General features: G+C 37.5%; 1 protein-coding gene across 1 annotated transcript in view; it reads left to right on the top strand.

The window, feature by feature from the left end:
- Positions 1-17,219, top strand: part of fryb (furry homolog b) — a 157,022-nt gene that overhangs the window by 13,608 nt on the left and 126,195 nt on the right. The window contains exon 2 of the mRNA XM_079804695.1: positions 12,985-13,175. Within this exon, the coding sequence (XP_079660821.1) occupies positions 12,985-13,175 (191 nt within the window). The remainder of the gene's footprint in view (positions 1-12,984; positions 13,176-17,219) is intronic.

The following is a 17,219-nucleotide window of genomic DNA, read 5'->3' as shown; positions in this document are numbered from 1 at the left end:
CACACACACACACACACACACACACACACACACACACACACACACACACACACACACACACACACACACACACACTGCTGACCCTTCTTGTGTACGATCTGTTCTCCTCAGGTCTCCGAGTGCGAGTGATGAGCTCTAAACCGCATCCGTGTCAACTTTGAGCTGGGATGTTTACATCCTGCTTTTGAATGCGACGCATCCAGTGTACGCTCGTAGAGGCACATTAAACGTGTGTGTGTGTGTGTGTGTGTCCGGTTCATTAGTGTGTGGCTGGAGAGGTTGCGTTATGTAATGACTGCAGACCAAAGGGGCTTGTGACGCGATCAGGAGGATTTGTGCTGTTGTTTTTCATCATGTGTGTGTGTGTGTGTGTGTGTGTGTGTGTGTGTGTGTGTGTGTGTGCACAACGTCAAGGTTATTCAGTCTGGGATGATGTGTGTATGATGGTGACAGTGACATCATACATCTCTGATGATGTAAGCATCCGATCACTCGTCTGAGTGTACCGAATCATTTCATATACGCACTTAGATTAACAACTATTATGATTCCTTGCAAAATTGGTAAGATATTTAAATTTGAAAGTCAAATCAGATCCTGAAGGGAATAGAATTTGAGGTTAGGCTTTATTTTACACTGTAACTACACATTTAATTACTGAGTAATATTAATTCTAATTAGGGCTACACCGCAAAAAACGTTTTTCTTATTTAGTATTTTTGTCTTGTTTTCAGTCTTAATATCAAAACATTTTGATTGGTTTCTGAAAATGAGTGACATACTCGACAATATGATTTTGCATATCGTTACAACAATTATGATATTATCGCAAACGATATATATCGCACAGACGCACACCCCTAGCTACACTGCAAAAAACGCTTTTCTTATTTAGTATTTTTGTCTTGTTTCTAGTCTAAATATCTAAAAATTCTTAAATCAAGATGATTTTACTAGGTAAGTTAAATGACATAAGATATTTTTTCTTGTTTTCTGGAAAATCTAATCAAAATGAAGTGAGTTTCTGCTTAAAACAAGCACAATGATCTGCCAATGAGGTGCGACAAATAATCTTATGTCATTTTGCTTATCTAGTAAATGCATCTTGATTTAAGAATGTTTTGATATTTAGACTGAAAACAAGACAAAAATACTCAATAATAATAAAAGCGTTTTTTGCAGTGTAGGGTTAAGGATTGGTTTAAGGTTAGTTGCCTGTAATTATGCATAATTTTCTGTTATTACTACATTAAGGACATTTAACATATAACATAGTGTTATGGAATTTGACATTGAATTCATCATAATGCATGGATTATGGGATTATAATGGGATTTTAGCATTTAAACGTTACCTCATGTAAACGCAATACTTTCATCAAAATTGGTAAGACATTTAAATTTGAAAGTCAAATCAGATCCTGAAGGGAAAAGAATTTGAAGTTAGGCTTTATTTTACACTGTAACTACACATTTAATTACTGAGTAATATTCTAAATAGGGCTACACTGCAAAAAACACTTTTATTATTTAGTATTTTTGTCTTGTTTCCAGTCTAAATATCTAAAAATTTATTTTTTCTTGTTTTTTTTTTGTTGGGAAAATTAAATAAAAATGAAGTGAATTTTTATTTAAAGGAACACGCCACTACTTTTGAAATATGAAAATCTCTTCTAGAGTTAAACAGTTGAGTTTGACCGTTGTCGAATCCATTGAGCCGATCTCCGGGTCTGGCGGTAGCACTGTTAGCATAGCTTAGCATAGATCATTGAATCTGATTAGACCGTTAGCATCTCCCTCAAAAATGACCAAAGAGTTTCGATATTTTTCCTATTTAAAATGTGTAATAGCGCTGTGTAATATCATTTTAGTGGCTGTTTTAGATCATGTTGGACTTTCTCCGTAGTGTTTTACTACATTCTCAATAGAATTCAAATGGGTTGCATCTTATTTTAGCATTTTATCATCAGCATCGCATATGAACGGCTCGTGCTAATAGTAGTGTGTGCGTTAGCTTGATTAAAGGGTTAGTTCACCCAAAAATGTAAATTCTGTCATTAATGACTGACCCTCATGTGGTTGGACACCCGTCAGACCTCCGTTCATCTTCAGACACAAATGAAGATATTTTAGTGTAAATCTGATGCTCTGAAAGGCCTCCATTGGCTCAACTTTACACTCTCAAGACCCTTAAAAGACACTAAAGACTAAAGTTACAAAGTCCATCTCACTACAGCGGCTCTACAATAACTTTATGAAGACGAGAATAGTTTTTGTGCGCAAAAAAACCCTAAATAACGACTTATATAGTGATGACGATTTCAAAACACGGCCTCATGAAGCTTCGGAGCGTTATGAATCAGTGAGTCGATTCAGCCGTTCGGATCGTTATGAATCAGTGAGTCGATTCAGCCGTTCGGAGCGTTATGAATTAGTGAGTCGATTCAGCGGTTCAGAGCGTTATGAATCAGTGAGTCGGTTCAGAGCGTTATGAATCAGTGAGTCGATTCAGCGGTTCAGAGCGTTATGAATCAGTGAGTCGGTTCAGAGCGTTATGAATCAGTGAGTCGATTCAGCGGTTCAGAGCGTTATGAATAAGTGAGTCGATTCAGCGGTTCGGAGCGTTTGGTTCAGAGCGTTATGAATCAGTGAGTCGATTCAGCGGTTCGGAGCGTTATGAATCAGTGAGTCGATTCAGCGGTTCAGAGCGTTATGAATCAGTGAGTCGATTCAGCGGTTCAGACCGTTATGAATCAGTGAGTCGATTCAGCGGTTCAGAGCGTTATGAATCAGTGAGTCGATTCAGCGGTTCAGAGTGTTATAAATCAGTGAGTCGGTTCAGAGCGTTATGAATCAGTGAGTCGATTCAGCGGTTCAGAGCGTTATGAATCAGTGAGTCGATTCAGCGGTTCGGAGCGTTATGAATCAGTGAGTCGATTCAGCGGTTCAGAGCGTTATGAATCAGTGAGTCGATTCAGCGGTTCAGAGCGTTATGAATCAGTGAGTCGATTCAGCGGTTCAGGTTCGGAGCGTTATGAATCAGTGAGTCGATTCAGCGGTTCGGAGCGTTATGAATCAGTGAGTCGATTCAGCGATTCAGAGCGTTATGAATCAGTGAGTCAATTCAGCGGTTCAGACCGTTATGAATCAGTGAGTCGATTCAGCGGTTCAGAGCGTTATGAATCAGTGAGTCGATTCAGCGGTTCAGAGCGTTATGAATCAGTGAGTCGGTTCAGCAGTTTGGATCGCCAAATTTCAGCAGTTTGGTGGTTTGACACGCGATTCGAATCATGATTCGACTCACTGATTCATAACGCTTCGAAGCTTCATGAGGCCGTGTTTTGAAATCGTCATCACTATATAAGTCGTTATTTAGGGTTTTTTTGTGCACAAAAACTATTCTCGTCTTCATAAAGTTATTGTAGAGCCGCTGTAGTGAGATGGACTTTGTAACTTTAGTCTTTAGTGTCTTTTAAGGGTCTTGAGAGTGTAAAGTTGAGCCAATGGAGGCCTTTCAGAGCATCAGATTTACACTAAAATATCTTCATTTGTGTCTGAAGATGAACGGAGGTCTGACGGGTGTCCAACCACATGAGGCTCAGTCATTAATGACACAATTTACATTTTTGGGTGAACTAACCCTTTAATATATGTGTCATATCACGCTATATCATGACATATAGCCCATAACACCTCACACACGTTTATTGTTTTAGCATTGTTACGAGGAGTAAAATTTATATATGTGGTTTCAACGACCAGGTGCATTTAGACTTTAGCTTTGACTGTAATGCGGCCCAGACCTCCTCCTGAAGTGGCTTTTAGTGTTTGTGTATTTGTTCTAAACGCTCTTCTGTGCCCAGACTTGAGTTTTGTTTGATTCCAGAAGCGTGTTTGCTTTGAGCAGGTCAAATTAAAGGTTCAGTTCATATCACTGACAAAATGATATACATGAGGATGCAGTGCATCGTGATATCGAACCGAACCAATGGCATGATAATAGGGGTGTGCGATATTGACAAAAAAAATAATTTTCTCGATAACGATAATTAGACGATATTTTGCGGATTGTGTTATTGTGCTGGTACTTTGGCAGGTTTATGACTGCCATGGTTAGCTGACTCCTAAAGTTTATGATATTCTTCATATTCTGTGGTGGTCAGTTCACAAAAGTGACAGAAATCATCTTTCAGATGTTCAGAGCGTTATGAATCAGTGAGTCGATTCAGCGGTTCAGAGCGTTATGAATCAGTGAGTCGATTCAGCGGTTCAGAGCGTTATGAATCAGTGAGTCGATTCAGCGGTTCAGAGCGTTATGAATCAGTGAGTCGATTCAGCGGTTCAGAGCGTTATGAATCAGTGAGTCGATTCAGCGGTTCAGAGCGTTATGAATCAGTGAGTCGATTCAGCGGTTCAGAGCGTTATGAATCAGTGAGTGATCCGAACCGCTGAATCGACTCACTGATTCATAACGCTTCGAAGCTTCATGAGTTTGAATTGAACACAGAATCGATTCTGAATCGTTAGATAACGAATCGCGATGCATCTGCCTTTTCTCCCACCCCTAGTAAGCGTAGCCATTAGGGTTTGAGGGATCTCTCCTGCATCATCAGCTGATAAAGATGCGTTTCCTCAGATAAAGGAGCTGCTGATTTGTTCCCGTGTGTTGTGGAACAGGTGGCTCTGCTAACTCGCTCAAGCAAATCCTCTCAAATCTCTTTCCCCTGATCTCTTCTTCTGCATGCGCTCTTCCATTCCCGATCACTTGTTACGCTTTTCTGTCAGATCAGCCCTTGTTTAGATGAGCTGTGAATTAGCTTGTGCTCAAGCGGAGGTGGAGCGGCTAATAATCACGGCGAGAGAAAGAGAGAGAGAGAATTAGGCTGATTTAGTGGTTATGTGTGTGTGTGTGTGTGTGTACTTTGATGTAGTTAAAGGACAACTGTGTTTCCTATGATAAATTTGGCCCCGTTTGATGACATCTGGGAATGTCTTCATTTGATTTTTTTTTTTTTTGGATAAATAAATACTTTTTTTTAAAATGCTTTTGGGTCTTTTGGACAGAAAAGAGACTTAAATTAAACTGGCTCCATTGTATGTTTTATGTCGTGCGTTTGTGATGTCATAATATGATTCCTTTACGATCATTATGTTTTCTCTGGAGGTTATGTTATCATAATGCCCACTGTAGCATCAGCACCGGTTTTCCTGGAATGCAGTGAAATCCAGTGAACGATGTTATAATGCAATTCATGACATCATCACCGGGTTTCACGGAATGCAGTTGATGATGTCATAATGCATGTATGACATCATAACTGGAATTCATTGCGACACATTCCACATGATTAGTGTCCGACCGATGCCGATATATAATATACATCATTTATATTTATTTTAATTAACATTTAATAAATTAAAAATATGAAAATAAATGTATAAATACATTTATAAAATAAACACTTGTACTTTAAATGGCAACTTCTTGATTCTGCAATCATATTACAGTATTTTTCACAAATAAAGTAATCGTTTAAAATGATGAATAAAAAGGAAGGCTAACACTCAGTGATCTGGTGAGTTTGTGCACACTGGTAATCATATTTGTTTCAAATACAGACAAGCTAGCACTCATTTTACATACAGCACTGTGCAAATTACATTAATATGACTGAATATAGCACAGCATTTTTTTAAATCAAGGATTTAAAGTTTGAAGCTGAGCTCACGGCTGGATTCCAGTCAATCTGATAGGAATAGGATTGTTGTTTATTGGATATTCAGAGATTTGTTTTAACGATATAGATGCGTATTAGCTGAATATTGACGGTAAGTATTATATTAGTATTATTGCCTATTGTTTGCCTTTCCGTTTCTAATAATATAAAAGCAAATCGTTTACTTTCTTTGTTTAACGGGTCTATATAATAACATAGGACTGTTTAATATTATTTTTCAAAATAAAAGTCATGCTTCTAATGGATGTGAATGACGCGAATAAATTGTGCTATTCACTTGTAGTTGGACGCTTGAACATTTTGAGTTTACTTGCGCGTTACTAGCGGCTCGTCTAGCTGTGAAATGGCTGACATGGGCTGTGTTTACACATCTGCTTTGTTAAAATACTGCTGTTAATGTGGGACAACTTAGTTTCGGGCGATAATGTAGTTGTTTAAAGCTCAAATCTGTGGTTTATTTATAAAGAGAGCTCCTCTCTGAACATGTGATCTGGTGTGTGTGGAGTTGTGAGCTGTAACGGCCGATCTTTGCTCTCATGGATCTATAATTTGTTCCCTGGCGAATCATTTAGGCTGAGGGCAAAGTGAAGTTTCATTACTTTTTTATTTTTAGGCTATTTAACTTACGTTAGCGTTGTAGCCGACTAGCACTGACCTTGAATGTTTGACTGAATTGCTTGCTTTATTTCATGTGTAGCTTCTTATACCTTTTACTTATACTTTTGTATCATTGATCAAACATAAACTTGCATTTAACAAAGAGAGACTGGGTTGTGTTTCATGTCATTTACAGTTTTTCTCAGTCGCTTTGGTACATTTCTCGAATCATCCTGGACATTTGCAAAACAGCAAGTGCATTTCTCAAAACAATTTGTACAAATAGCAAAACACCATGGATTACCTGCAAAGGCCAGTCTCTTGCTCAAAATCCTCAGTTCATCTCTCAGAAGTAAATCTCTGAGTCAATGAACATGTCTGCCATCAGTCCTTGTGTCATTGAGTATGAATAAGACCGTCAAATTACTTAGTCATATTTTCAATATAACTGTACTCTGGAGGGATGTTCTGATGTAAATATGGCTAAAGTTTTGATGACAATTATTGTAAATTGTAGGTTACACCTTAGTGTGTGTGTGAGTTTGAATGCAAGAGACTGGACAAGATTCACTTTTACGCTTTTACTGTTTGTACTGTAATTTGTTGACAGATGTCATTGTGATACAGAAAGGAAAAGACAGCACTGCATAGCACAAAGAGAAAAAACCCCCAGAAAAACAAAAGTAGAAATGTGAACGTCTAATGGAAATGTATAGAAATATGCTTGACATTTTATGACAACTTGTTCTGCATTTTGCATGTAAAGACTTCTGCTATGAACTAATGCCTAAATGTTGTGAAGGTGAGACTATTCAACAGAGACCCATTATAATACATCCTGATCAACATGACATAAGCAGCTGATAATGTAGGAAACAGCAGAGAATTGTACAATCATTTGCATGGATGCACACAAGCATTTGCAACTTGTTCAAAGAAATGAGAAACTGCTTTTTTGATGTGCACAAGTGACACAATGATGTGAAGATTGAACAGGTCACTTTGAGAATTTCAATTCTGATCTGAGAAATGTGCCAAAGCGACTGAGAAAAACTGTAATGTTATCACAGTGATAATCATAGGCACACTTGAACCGGATATTAATATATGATTAATATAAACCAGATTTTCTCCTCATTGTTGTCACTACTAGAGCAAGCTCCTGATTGGTTAACGCGGCGCGAATATCTGCCAAAGTTCAAATTTTATGCCTCAAATCGCGCCACAGAATGGCGATAATGTAGTTGTTTAAAGCTCAAATCTGTGGTTTATTTATAAAGAGAGCTCCTCTCTGAACATGTGATCTGGTGTGTGTGGAGTTGTGAGCTGTAACGGCCGATCTTTGCTCTCATGGATCTATAATTTAAACGGTTTGCTATTCGCGTCTTTGCATTGACTTAACATGTAAATCACTCGCGCGAAACTCTTCATTCACGACCGGTGTGAATGCACCATAACACATCGGCCAATCTGAAAAACCTCCCTGCCGATAAAATAAAAAAAAGCCAAATATCGGTAAAATATCAAATACTAGTGATGATGTCATAAATTGCATTAAGATGACATTTGCTACATCCCAGAAATAGCATCACGATGGCATCATCGGAAACACCGGATATCATCACGCGATCGGATTTTACTGCAGTGTGTCGCAATTTTTTTTATTTTTATTCAATGCCATAAGAACATGAGGTATTACATACTCATAATATCACATTATCTTTAGCTGTTCACATTAACTTTAGCTGTTGCGGTGTGTCGCAATGGGTTTCAGTGAAATCCAGTGATGATGTCATAACGGGTCCTATGATGTCACGGTGCATATCATTACGGGTATTGTAATGTCATCATTGCACCCGTTACGACATCACAAAGGGCATTGTAATGCTTTTTTAAAATATATTTTGTATGTGTGCTCACAGTTAGAAGGAATGAATGTGTTAGAATAGTGTGTGTGTCAGTGCTGAGGTTAAATATAGCACCAGATAGTCCCTCCCTCTATCTATCTCTCTCTCTCACACACACACACACACACACACACTCTCTCTCTTGGCTTTGCTTGAGTTCCAGCTTGACCTTCTCCTCAGTTAGGGCTTGCTTCTGTCAAAAGTCCATGAGGAGCTCCTGGAACTCAAGTTCTCTCTTAACCAAGAGCAAAGCCCAGCTATCCCAAGTTCAGGAGGGTTTGACAGGGCATGGTGCAGAAAGACAGGATGGGAGGACCAATGGGAATCCTGGAGCTCTGGTGCTGGTAAAGGGCTAGTTCTGTGTGGGATTACTGGATCTGGCCGCACCATGGAGCTTTCTCCCGTCCGGTGGAGCCGGGCCAGCGTCATCAGCTTCATCAAGGGCCTTGGTAGGTGGAGGGAGCGGTCCGCGTGTGTGTGTGTGTGTTGTTCTGTTGCATTCTGGGGATTCCTGGTGGTGTGTTCAAGGCTAAAGACCCGGACGGAATATTTCACAATTCCTGACATCCGCCGTTTGTCCATAAATAACGTCGCCGCTAATCTATAAATGACCGCCAAGCCGACCATACGACTCTGTTTTAGTATTGTTTGAGCTGCTCAATATTATGGTAGTTTGTATCTCACGCTGGCATTCCACCAAACCCCTGAACTCATGAACTCCCATTAACATGTGTGAAGTTGACTGAGGTCTGCGAGAGGATGAATCTGACAAACATGCATTGAGTGCAACACATCATTCACTTATTCTTCAAAAACTGTTGACGTTTAAAGGGATAGTTTATGTGTATCTGCTCACCCCCTGGGCTTTGTTTCTTCAGTCGAACACAAATGCAGATGTTTAACAGTGTGATAGTCTATAATGATGTCAATGGGGATATTTTAGAGTATGAGAGCAATGAGAGTAAAAACACACACACATACGAATCCTCATTAAACCTGCGGCTCGTGGGACACACACTGATGTCTGAAGACACCAAACCATCGGATTCTGCCAGAAACTCAACTGTATTTGTTATTTTTGTACCTCTTATCAGACGAATGTCATCTAGTATTCCCAGCGCCATAACTTCCGGCGAATAAGGTCAAAATACTGGCGTGATCATAGATATATATACGTAGATGCTTCATTCAACCGATCCGCCAGGCACTAATGAGGAATCTATGTATATATCTATGATCGTGCCGGTATTTTGACCTTATTCGCCGGAAGTGATGGCGCGGCTGATGCAGAGCCATAGAAAAAAATGAAATACATTTTTAAATATGGATATTTTTCTTACACAAACGCATCGATTCGCTTCAGAAGGCCTTTATTAACACCTCAGAGCCGTGTGGAGCAGTTATATGATGGATAGATGCACTTTTTATGGACTTCAAAATAAGAGCAACTATTACTGCTGTTATAAAGCTTGGATTAGCCAGAACATTTTTAATATAACTCAGATTTTATTTGTCTGAAAGAAGAATGTCACACACACCTCGGATGACTTGAGGGAGAGTAAATCATGGGCTAATTTTATTTTTGGGTGAACTATCCCTTTAAGACTAAAGAAAATGTCATTTTGATTGTGTGTCCGCTTGTTGTCATTGCAGTAGTAATGCATCAGTGTTTTGACATGATGGCTTTAGTTTTAAATGATGCTCGTGAGATGTTTTAAGGGAATCGCCTGATTTTTAATTCTCTTTAAACTGCTCGTGTTGCTGTTGGGAAGATGATATTTTCCCTTTCTTCTGCTGCTTGTGACTTGTGAGGTTGCAGGGGTCTATTCTAAGAGGAGCACATGCTCGAAGCCCCTGAGGCTCATGACGTGGGGCCCCGGCCCCGGCTGACCCCTCCTCCTTCGGGAGCGATGACATGGTCTTGCCAGAAATGAAACCGCAGCTGCTCTGGCTCTGGCCGGCTGTGAGATGCGGCTCTCAAAGCAGAGACTCGGCCCTAACACTGACAGCACCGCTTTCTGTTTTTCATACCTGTCAATATACCTGTCACGCTGTTTAATTTCTAATTCCATCTCAAAGCTACGGAAGCTTGTTTATATCTCATACATTTCTGACTTAATATCTCATAATTCTGACTTAATATCTCATAATTCTGACTTTATATCTCATAATTCTGACTTTATATCTCACAATTCTGACTTTATATCACAATTCTGACTTTATATCTCACAATTCTGATTTTATATCTCACAATTCTGACTTTATATCTCACAATTCTGACTTTATATCTCACAATTCTGATTTTATATCTCATAATTCTGACTTTATATCTCACAATTCTGACTTTATATCTCATAATTCTGACTTTATATCTCACAATTCTGACTTAATATCTCACAATTCTGACTTAATATCTCACAATTCTGATTTTATATCTCACAATTCTGACTTTATATCTCACAATTCTGACTTTATATCTCACAATTCTGACTTTATATCTCATAATTCTGACTTTATATCTCACAATTCTGACTTAATATCTCATAATTCTGACTTAATATCTCATAATTCTGACTTTATATCTCATAATTCTGACTTTATATCTCACAATTCTGACTTTATATCACAATTCTGACTTTATATCTCACAATTCTGATTTTATATCTCACAATTCTGACTTTATATCACAATTCTGACTTTATATCTCACAATTCTGATTTTATATCTCACAATTCTGACTTTATATCTCACAATTCTGATTTTATATCTCACAATTCTGACTTTATATCTCACAATTCTGACTTTATATCTCATAATTCTGACTTTATATCTCACAATTCTGACTTAATATCTCACAATTCTGACTTAATATCTCACAATTCTGATTTTATATCTCACAATTCTGACTTTATATCTCACAATTCTGACTTTATATCTCACAATTCTGACTTTATATCTCACAATTCTGATTTTATATCTCACAATTCTGACTTTATATCTCATAATTCTGACTTTATATCTCACAATTCTGACTTAATATCTCACAATTCTGACTTAATATCTCACAATTCTGACTTTATATCTCATAATTCTGACTTTATATCTCACAATTCTGACTTTATATCTCACAATTCTGACTTTATATCTCATAATTCTGACTTTATATCTCACAATTCTGACTTAATATCTCACAATTCTGACTTAATATCTCACAATTCTGATTTTATATCTCACAATTCTGACTTTATATCTCACAATTCTGACTTTATATCTCATAATTCTGACTTTATATCTCATAATTCTGACTTTATATCTCACAATTCTGATTTTATATCTCACAATTCTGACTTTATATCTCACAATTCTGATTTTATATCTCACAATTCTGACTTTATATCTCACAATTCTGACTTTATATCTCACAATTCTGACTTTTTATCTCACAATTCTGACTTTTTATATCTAAATTCTGACTTTATATCTCACAATTCTGACTTTATATCTCACAATTCTGACTTTTTATATCTAAATTCTGACTTTATATCTCACAATTCTGACTTTATATCACAATTCTGACTTTATATCTCACAATTCTGACTTTATATCTCACAATTCTGACTTTATATCTCACAATTCTGACTTTATATCTCATAATTCTGACTTTATATCTCACAATTCTGACTTAATATCTCACAATTCTGACTTAATATCTCACAATTCTGATTTTATATCTCACAATTCTGACTTTATATCTCACAATTCTGACTTTATATCTCACAATTCTGACTTTATATCTCACAATTCTGATTTTATATCTCACAATTCTGACTTTATATCTCACAATTCTGACTTTATATCTCACAATTCTGATTTTATATCTCACAATTCTGACTTTATATCTCACAATTCTGACTTTATATCTCACAATTCTGACTTTATATCTCACAATTCTGACTTTTTATCTCACAATTCTGACTTTTTATATCTAAATTCTGACTTTATATCTCACAATTCTGACTTTATATCTCACAATTCTGACTTTTTATATCTAAATTCTGACTTTATATCTCACAATTCTGACTTTATATCTCAAGTCTGACTTTATATCTCACAATTCTGACTTTATATCTCACAATTCTGACTTTATATCTCATAATTCGGACTTATATCTCATATTTCTGACTTTATATCTCACAATTTTGACTTTTTATATCTAAATTCTGACTTATATCTCATAATTCTGACTTTATATCTCATAATTCTGACTTATATCTCATATTTCTGACTTTATATCTCATAATTCTGACTTTATATCTCACAATTCTGACTTTATATCTCATAATTCTGACTTATATCTCATATTTCTGACTTTATATCTCATATTTCTGACTTTATATCTCATAATTCTGACTTTATATCTCACAATTTTGACTTTTTATATCTAAATTCTGACTTTATATCTCAAGTCTGACTTTATACCTCACAATTCTGACTTTATATCTAAATTTGGACTTTTACCGTACATTTACAGTTTAAATGACTGTTTTTTATGTTTTATTCTGTGGTGGAAACCATCTTCCATACGAAGCCTTTCTCTCTGTATGGATTCAGAAAATGACGAAGCTGGATCTGCCCCCGGGTCACCAGCGCCACATCAGAGCCGGCCAAGTCAATCATAGAACGATTAATGCAACAATCATACGATCCATAATAAACGAATCGTGTGTGTTTTGTGTTTTCCAGCATCCCCCGTAGGAAAGCGGCCCCTGCCCCAGGTCAGCTGTGCTCCGGGCGAGAGGAAAGGTCCAGTCTCCAGCATGCCGGTCACCGTGGACCCTGAGAGCAAACCGGGCGAGTATGTGCTCAAAAGCCTGTTCGCCAACTTCACCACCCTGTCCGAGCGCAAGATACGCATCATCATGGCAGAACCACTGGTAAGAGACCCAACTTTAGATATCTCATATGGTCAAGTTTAACGTCTGGGATATCATTTTTGAAAGCATTTGAAACAACACAAGACCTCAAATGCAAGTAAACAACATCCAGCCCATAATAAAAGCAGTTGCCACAGGTTTTGGCTAGTTCTCTGGTATGTTGAGTAGTCCGGATAAACAGGAAGTGTACAGTAGCCCTGTCACACAGGTTATTAATGACTCTGGCAGGCACTTCACACTAACTCTTCAGACTGCACTAATAGCGTAAGACACTGAGTGTGTTTTTGCTGCAGTGGCTCAGGTTGCCTGTTCTCCCAGTATCACTGTAACTCCATTATGCTGGGTTTAAGTGGACGGGAATGGGCTTCAGCGAGCTCTCAGAACACCCAAACCTTATTTAACGCGAGACATGGCAGGTGAAAACATTGTTTTTTCATGCAGTGGTCAATTTTGAGATTTTGGGTCCCTTAAAGGTGGGGTAGGTAAGAATGATCTAAAACACTTTTGTCCAAATTTGTTTAAACTTTCTTTATATGTCAATACATAATTAAAATGTAAGTACTCTGAAAAAGAGAGTATTAAAATCGAGTGACTCTAGACTTTTTAATCTGCAATAAACACCGCTCATTATTTCCGTTCGGGCCGAATCAAGTGATTGGCTTGGGCGCCTGTCACTCTCTCTCGTTACCATGGCTACCGCCGCTTTTGCTCCAGGATCCGCCCACATGCACCCCGCTGTTGCAGAGTCGTGCTACTTCAACACTGTTTTTCATGTCCGCTGGTTGAAGCGACCCCAATTATGTGATATTTTGCCCTGGGATTTGTGAATTTTAGCAGGCAGCCCTACCAAAAAGACACATATTTTACCCTCCAAACGCGATTTTTACCGGAGAAACACGATTGGGCTTGTTTTGGGCTAGTTTTGAGTAGCAATTGGGCGGATTTTGTAGTGAAAACCTTGCAACCCTGGCGCACCCGTTTGATTTGAGTTCAAGAGGCTGTATTTCTGCTGGACAGGTAATCTTTCATTCTGATTATACATTTTTTTTGGTTTATGTTTTCATGAAGCATGTCTCACTAGCACACATAGCTGCCTAATATAGCTAACATAACATTGCTTAGCATAAAGTTACAATGTTATACACTAAGCGAGCCATTAGTAGAGATGATAAATACTCAATATGCCTAGCTCAAGTTGATCGCTGTCGTGTTGAATTTCGCAAAATGTAACTTTAGATAACAAAATGCATGTGTAAAAGCTAGTACACCGCATCCAGGAACTTTTTTTAGAACTAAGTTAGCTTTAGCTACTACGCTCTGTCTAAACTCTTTCACCATGTTCACCGGGAACTTTACCTGCACGTTTATTTCGGCCCTTGGTTTGTTTTTATATTCTCTACCTATGTTTACTGATGTTTTTATCTTGTATCTGTGTGTGTCGTAGACACTGTGTTGTGTGTGTATTTTAAACTTTACCTGTATCGTTATTCTAGCTTGATAGTGAGTACTAAAATACATCTTATTTATTTATATTCATAATGATAGATTTTTTATTACATCACTACATGCACTTCTTCTCCGCTCGCCTCAGGTTAATAATGCGTCTTTAGCTGAGCTGATCGCGGTGGGCGTGTTCATGTGTTTTGGGGGCGTGGCTTTGGAAAGAGCCCAGAAGGGAGAAGGTGGAGTGAATGGAAATAATGAGCTGTCTTTAAAACAGTCGTGAGAGGTCTACAGACACTTAATTTTTATACTTTCTTTTTCTGAGTACTTACATTTTAATTATGTATTGATATATAAAGAAAGTTTAAACAAATTTTTAACCAAATCCTACCTACCCTACCTTTAACATGTAAGCTTTCATGTCAAAATATAAAAAAATGTCAACATTACACATTAAGGTGATTATTTCATTCTATTTTGTCACCGTGCGCCTTTAGATTTCTACCCGAAACCATCAAAAGTTATTCTAGCGTGATCTCCCGTGCGTCTCCATTCACAGAAACATGTCATGCCTGGTCTCATTATAAAGCTCTCAGCCTCACACACAGCTCTGGCTCATCCACATACGGCCATTTTCTTTGTAGAACTGACCAATCGCGAAAGTTTTCAGCCGAAAACCACATCTGATTGGTCTGTGAATTTCTCACTACATGATTTCTTGTGTATTCTCCACCTGAGAGAAAGTGCAGACAATGCCGAAATCAGCTCATAAACACTCACAGAAAAGAGCCAGTAGTAAAAAGAAAGTAAACAACAACAGATTACACGGAGAAACTCCGTCAGAATTAGATTCAAATAGTTATAGATGGACACACACAAAGTAGTCCTTAGAATGCAATTTCTGTAAAAGAGAAAATCTCCCTTTGCTCTGAACTTTGGTCGTCGTAACTTAGCAGATGTTGTTTATGCTCAAACAGCGACAATACACACTCACTAAAGTTACACAAGTCAAATCATCAACCAGCCCTTTAACATTATTTATATGCAAAATAAATGTTTAAAATTTGTGAAATAAGAATGTGATCAAATTGCCAACAATAATCATGTTAAATTATCTTCAATACTGACTAAAAATAATGGTGATTATAATTTTTGCCATACACTGCAAAAAATGCTTTTCTTACTTAGTATTTTTGTCTTGTTTTCAGTCCAAATATCTCAAAAATCTTACATTAAGAAGCATTTACTAGACAAGCAAAAGTTTTTGTCTTGTTTTGGGGGAAAATAACTCAAAATTAAGTGAGTTTTTGCTTAAAATAAGCACAATAATCTGCCAGTGGGGTAAGAAAGATAATCTTAATTCAAACAGAAAACAAGATTATCTTTCTTACCCCATTGGCAGATTATTTTGCTTATTTTAAGCAAAAACTCACTTAATTTTGAGTTATTTTCTCCCAAAACATGACAAAAACTTTTGCTTGTCTAGTAAATGCTTCTTAATGTAAGATTTTTGCGATATTTGGACTGAAAACAAGACAAAAATACTAAGTAAGAAAAGCATTTTTAGCCCTAATGTAACTTTACGTCAGATTAACCGTAACTCAGTAACTTCAGAAGCACAACACCAGCCATGACCCAGACATCAGAATCCCTGCTCTCCTTTGCCCTTTCATCTGACCCTGTCCATCCTCGTCAGTCTGAACGCGCGCGTGTGTGTGTGTGTGTTATAGGGTTAATCACTGGTTTGACCTCCAGCCCCAGTTAAGCTGTGCTCTTTGGCCCACTTTCCCACGCCTGTTCTCCATTCAGAGATTTACATCTTCAGATTGAGTTCAGTCCTGTTTAGTTCAAATGAGGGAATTCCAGAGGATTACGCTTGTTTTAGTGTCAATAATCACTGATTGTTGAAGACTTTGGATAATGCTCACAGCAAGACAAGCTTTTTTGTATTTTCTGCTCTGATTTTACAGCAGAACAAAATAATAACGTGTTCAACAAAGCATGTTCACTGGCAGCTGAATCAAAACCAGACAAAACATTTAACAAACAAACACACGCCGGTTTCACAGACAAGGTTTAGATTAAGCCAGGATTAGGCTTTAGTTCATTTAGGACATTTAAGTAGCTTTTATAAACATGCCTTAGGAAAAAACATTCCTGGTGTGAAGGGCTGCGCCGGTTGTCACTTTTTTTGTGTGTTTTACGTGAATATTACCACAGGAGTGAAGCACAAAGCTTCGTTTACAAAATAAATCATATGTTAGCAATTAAAATGTTACTTCGCAGCCATGGAAACATATGCGGAATGAGAGAGGAAGGCGATGTGAGCCCAGTTTAAGCTTTATTTTTCGCTTTTTATTCCGTTTTGTGATCTGGTCACCCGATTTTCTGCTCATTTTAACAATAGGCCTACTCAATTTTATTCCCCTGGACATCTCGTTTCTTTTCCCAAATCTTCCCTTGCGTCTCATTCATTTTCGCAGTGGACTATAAACTTCCTTCCGTTTGCTTATAATTGGGTCTATTACATCTATTTGCATCCTTTACTGTGGTAAAGTTAAAAAAAAACTTCAAATTCTATTTAACACAGTTTGTGCTTGT

Source organism: Gobio gobio, assembly GCF_949357685.1.
Source record: "Gobio gobio genome assembly, chromosome: 22".
In the NCBI taxonomy this organism is placed as follows: Eukaryota; Metazoa; Chordata; class Actinopteri; order Cypriniformes; family Gobionidae; genus Gobio; species Gobio gobio.
The sequence above is the reverse complement of the archived record's forward strand: the minus strand, read 5'-3'. Positions and strand labels throughout refer to the sequence as shown.